General features: G+C 34.6%; 2 protein-coding genes across 2 annotated transcripts in view; one reads left to right on the top strand and one right to left on the bottom strand.

The window, feature by feature from the left end:
* LOC125035056 overlaps positions 1-3,417 on the top strand; it is a 12,099-nt gene extending 8,682 nt beyond the window's left edge. Inside the window, exons 4-7 of the mRNA XM_047627158.1 lie at positions 935-1,014; positions 1,287-1,399; positions 1,879-2,068; positions 2,334-3,417. Of these exons, the coding sequence (XP_047483114.1) occupies positions 935-1,014; positions 1,287-1,399; positions 1,879-2,068; positions 2,334-2,839 (889 nt within the window). The 3' untranslated portion in view covers positions 2,840-3,417. The remainder of the gene's footprint in view (positions 1-934; positions 1,015-1,286; positions 1,400-1,878; positions 2,069-2,333) is intronic.
* Positions 3,418-3,962: 545 nt separating this feature from the next.
* Positions 3,963-5,000, bottom strand: part of LOC125035055 (polyhomeotic-like protein 2) — a 28,826-nt gene continuing 27,788 nt past the window's right edge. Inside the window, exon 14 of the mRNA XM_047627157.1 lies at positions 3,963-5,000. This exon is cut by the window's right edge and continues 578 nt beyond it. The gene's annotated coding sequence lies outside the window, so the exon portion shown is untranslated.

The following is a 5,000-nucleotide window of genomic DNA, read 5'->3' as shown; positions in this document are numbered from 1 at the left end:
TTCCTTCCTTCCTTCTGTACATATACCATACATGTATACATACATGCAGCGGCATAGATTGAAGACACAAAGGGTAAATTTCCCCCTCCCTTTGGATGTATGAGTTTTTAACATTTAACAGTTAATTCTGAACAGTTCACTAATAACTTAAGCAAGTATTAGAAAGACAAAAAGGTAAGCAGTTCAGCATGAAGTGCACGAGAGGAGTGTGACATTCTCTGAAAACTCGGAGCCTAACATTTTCCTCATATCCCCCCACCCCCTGTACATATATGAGCTGTATAATCTGACTTAGATTTCATGGCAAAAAGACAGGTTACATATGTTACTGAAAATGCATAATTCTGACTTAGGTTTGTTGGCAAAAAGACAGGTTACATACATTACTGAAAATGAACAATTCTGACTTAGATTTCATGGAAAAAAGACAGGTTACATACATTACTGAAAATGCACACATGCCCCTCTCCTTTCTTAATGTCCCAGCTCTGCCCTTGGACTTATAATGAGCAACATAATGACAAGAAGACAAACTACATACCATTACTAGGTCTCAGAGAGGGGTAATACTGTATCTATAATGATATACTATGTTGTTTCTCATACACTGTTCATCTTACTCCACACATAGAGTATATATTACAGGTAATCCAGTACAGAAAGCTGCTGTGAATATAATTAATCAATCATTTTTATTCAAATACATTCAGACAATATTTCTTACTATAACTGGCTGAAATAGTTTTTTTTATAAAGCAATAAAAGAAGTTTGTCTTTGGATACCTGTATGATATCTCTTCTTTTGATGTGAGAAGAAAATTAAACTCTCTTGGCTTTGTATATGTCACATCAGAACTCTCAAAATGTATTGAATATTATTTCAGTTTACACATTCCGGTCAGTTTTGTTTTTAACATGACGCCTTTATTAACAGACGGGCACAGCATACTATACACGAATTCAAGACTCACAATGATACAGAAGATGAGGATTTTTCGGACATAACTTCAGATGGTAAGTTTTTGACATTCTTAATTTTTATTTATTGATTTTAACAATATATCCATAACATTCTACTTTCCTCTTCTATTTATATTTTTTATTTGTATATCTATGATTAAGATCCAGCAATATAAATGTTTGGTTGAAAAAAATTGTGTAGATTTCTTTACTGTGTGCTTTTTTTCTCCCAGTTTGATTACTGTAAAGTCATATTTACTATGAATTTATGCCTAAAGAAAATGACTATTTCCTGATCATGTTATTTCGATTGACATCTGCAATAGGTCCAATGGAGTGGAGTGATGCTGCTGTGCAGATGCTGCTCGATCTCTTACTGGAGTTTAGAGATTGGTTCACTGATAGAGAGACAGACCGTGATGATAACACAATCTGGGAGGTAAGGAGAATGGTGTTCTTCAACTTGACTCTCTTTGGTGTATGATTTGGTGGTGCTGTTTTCCGTAGATAGATAGTTTTAATTCTTTGAGGGATCTTGCTTTCGTTGTTTTAATTCTTTGAGGGATCTTGCTTTTGTTGTTATGAATGTATATTCATATATCTTGTATTGCAGGTAACTTTACATTTAAATTTTATAGATGCAAAATATTGATTCTAGATGAGATCAATTCTTTTAGGTCTAGTAACTTTAAAAAGGATGCATTATGAAACTGTTTATGTACAGTTTAACATGGATATTCTGTTTTGGTTACCCTGTTATTAGAAATGTGTGTAAGATATTAAGTAGTAAAGGTTAAGGTCACTAAAACAATCATAATATCCTCAATTATTAATATACAATCTCATTTCATATAAGATGCTTTATATATGATCTATGAAGATGAGATGAACACTCATTTCAAAATGTATTTGTCCCAGACTGTTTCAGAACAGATGAAACTGGAGGGTCACCAAGCAGGAGCATTGCAGTGCAAGCGAAAATGGGCAAATTTAGCTCAGGGCTTCCAGCATCACAAGGCCGCTGTAGAGGCAACTGGAACACTGCCTTTGTGGCCTTTCTACACCAGAGTTAGACATGTGATGAAGGTTGTGGGCATGCCGATACCAGGTAGTGAGATCTAAGTTTGTGTGGTATGAGGGCAAGGAAAGTTAAAAAGGAGGGTTTCATTATTTGTGATAGAATGATATATTGATATGTTATAGTAGGGTAACAGATGCAAGTTTTGACAACAGAAATGGTAGAAACTGTAATTTGTGTATGAAGTAGATGAATGGTATATCCAGTTATTTAGGACATCCTGTACTTAAATAATAGGAAACCTTTTCTCTAAAACATGACATCTCCTTGAAGGTAAACTTACTTTGTTTTTCAGCGGACTTAGATGGGACAAATTCACTGAAGCGTCGGGGGAAAATGTTGCGCAGCAGTCCGAAGAAGAAGAAGCAGAGATTCTTCAAGCAAGAAGTGGAGGACATAGATGATGACTATACGGATGAGCCAAGTGAGGAGATGCTTGAGATGAGAGAACCCCCTATCACTTCTTCCATGGTCAGTGGGTCTGCCAGGTCGCCCAACCTTCTGGATGGTGCTGTTACGCCAGGGGAGCTACAAGAAGTTTGCCTCAGACTAGAACGCCTGGAGGAAAACCTTGCCATAAGCAGACGACTGGAGCGTCTGGAAGCCCGCCTTGATGATGCAGCGCAGCAACGCGAGGCGCAGCACCAAACAAATGCTCTGCTATCCCAAGTCTTGTCAGAAATTAGTCGATTAAGCCGTACCTTAACAACCCGATTCAGCAGTCAGGCGACAGTACAAGAATCCACCGACTTAGGGTCGGGGATCACCATCGTTGTGCCACATTCACAACACCTTGAATGATAGTAGAATTTGTAAGAAATTTTACATTACTAGCTCATTTCCCAGATTGTGATATATTTGTATTTTCATTCTAGAAGCATTATACATTCATTATTTTTGATCAAACTTGTTCTTCATATAGCAGATTTATTCCTATTCTTTCATGTATGTACTACAGATGGATTGTTGATAAAGATATAATAAAACCTCAAAAAGTTTTATGAACATATTTGTGTGTACCATGAATTTTGTTTATCCCCAAAATCTTAAATTTAAACTGTTATGTTGATAATTATGTAATACCTAATGTTCCTATAAATTGTGATTGTATGTAGGATTTCCTTTTTCATATGTAATACTGAAGTGTGTCTTAACTCTATAGTGATATTTGAATTTCTAAGGAGAAATACACTGCCTGTTGAGATATCAGGTATATTGTTATGTAAATGCCAAAAATATTTTAAGATCATGAATATGCAAGAACATGCTTGTGTGGGTGGTATGTATGTATAGATGTCTGTATGGTGGTATATGAAGATTTGTATTGATACAAATATGATTGTTATGAAGGCTATGCAACAATAAAAAAATAACTTTTACATGTATATACATTTATTGGATATTTCTCACAAGAAAGACCTTACTTTTATTTCTTTAAATAGACTTTTTTGTATACCTGCAACACGTCTCTTTCTGTTGAAGCTTTGTTTCTCAGAAGACCATGCTTGACTTTTCTTGGTACATTTAGCTTGTATGAGTTCTTAGGAAGTAATCTTTTGTGCATTATATTTTCCATGTATGCATCATTTCTATATGAAGGGCTTTTTTTTTTTTTTTTTCTTTGTACTGGAACTTTCAAGAATGTTTGTATGGGCTTTCTAATGGTACTTTATTTTTTACATAAAAGTACATTAGAAATTTAGAGTTATTTGTCCAAAGTTCAAAGCAGGAAAATACAATATTTTATTTAATTGCAAAGACATGCAATTTTAATTGTTAGAACTTGAGATTTGTATTTTCATTTAATTCTAAGTTTATTTTTAAAATTAGGCGTTTTTTTCCGGCAAATTCTTTTTATGTTGACCTTTTTCTAATTTTAAAGAATTTTCCCTTTGTTAATTCTTGTGCAAATCAAAATCAAAAGTATCTTTACATGTGTTTTATTCATATAAGATATGACAAAATGGAGTGTCACAGGCAGTGCAACAACCATAAATATCTAAATCTATCAATTTACAAAAACATTCTGCTGTACAAACACACAAAAAACATAACATATAGGAATCAAGTTTTTGGAAACAACATACAGTTTGCAAGAACCCCCCCTCCTTGTTAGTGGGGAGCTGCTTGTCTACGTGCTTTTGCATAAATGAAGCAACCAAGGAATTTCTCTTTACAAGGTGCCACTACATTTATACTCCTAATATCCCATCATGGAGAACAGGTAACTGACGAGGAAAACTTTTATTAAAAGCACGTGAAATATACATATAGTGCACTTCAGCTTCAATAAAAGAAAAAAAGAAAAGGAATAAATACAAATTAAATGTAATAAGAATAATGACTTAAAAAAGGTACCAGTGAAATAAGACCGAATATTGTAAAGCTGAATATACTTCCCAGAAAAGGGTTTTTAGACCAAACTACTTGATCACAACTGCCTCCCAGTATACAAATTTTTGTTTGTTGCTTGAGCCTTGGTTGCAAGAACTGGCATGTTATGGCCGGAAACCAGACAGCCCATCCATACGTTGACATTTTTGTCATGATTGCACACGATTCATAGGACTAATTAATTAGGATGTTAATGAGATCCATATTTAGAAAATATACAAGCACCACTCCACTGGTTGGTTTAGCCTACCTGACACAACTACTGTCTGTACAATTCTGCTGTGGTCAGTAGTTGGCCATTCCCAAATAAATTACGGTAGAAAAAAAACTAAAACAAAAAAAAAGTTTGTCTCCCACTTGTACACTCGATATAAGCTCCACATATCTTATCCACATTCACCTATAGAAAAACACATTACATTCAAATTCTAAACGCTCGGTTGGTGAAAAATACCTTAACCTACAAACGGCAGTGCAAAGAATGTCACAGTCAGGGTTTAGACGATTATACGTTAACTTGGTTTTCACTCCTCACTTTCCCCGTAAGTACTATTATATGTACACTAGA

Source organism: Penaeus chinensis, chromosome 19 (genome assembly GCF_019202785.1).
Source record: "Penaeus chinensis breed Huanghai No. 1 chromosome 19, ASM1920278v2, whole genome shotgun sequence".
Taxonomy (NCBI): Eukaryota; Metazoa; Arthropoda; class Malacostraca; order Decapoda; family Penaeidae; genus Penaeus; species Penaeus chinensis.
The sequence above is the reverse complement of the archived record's forward strand: the minus strand, read 5'-3'. Positions and strand labels throughout refer to the sequence as shown.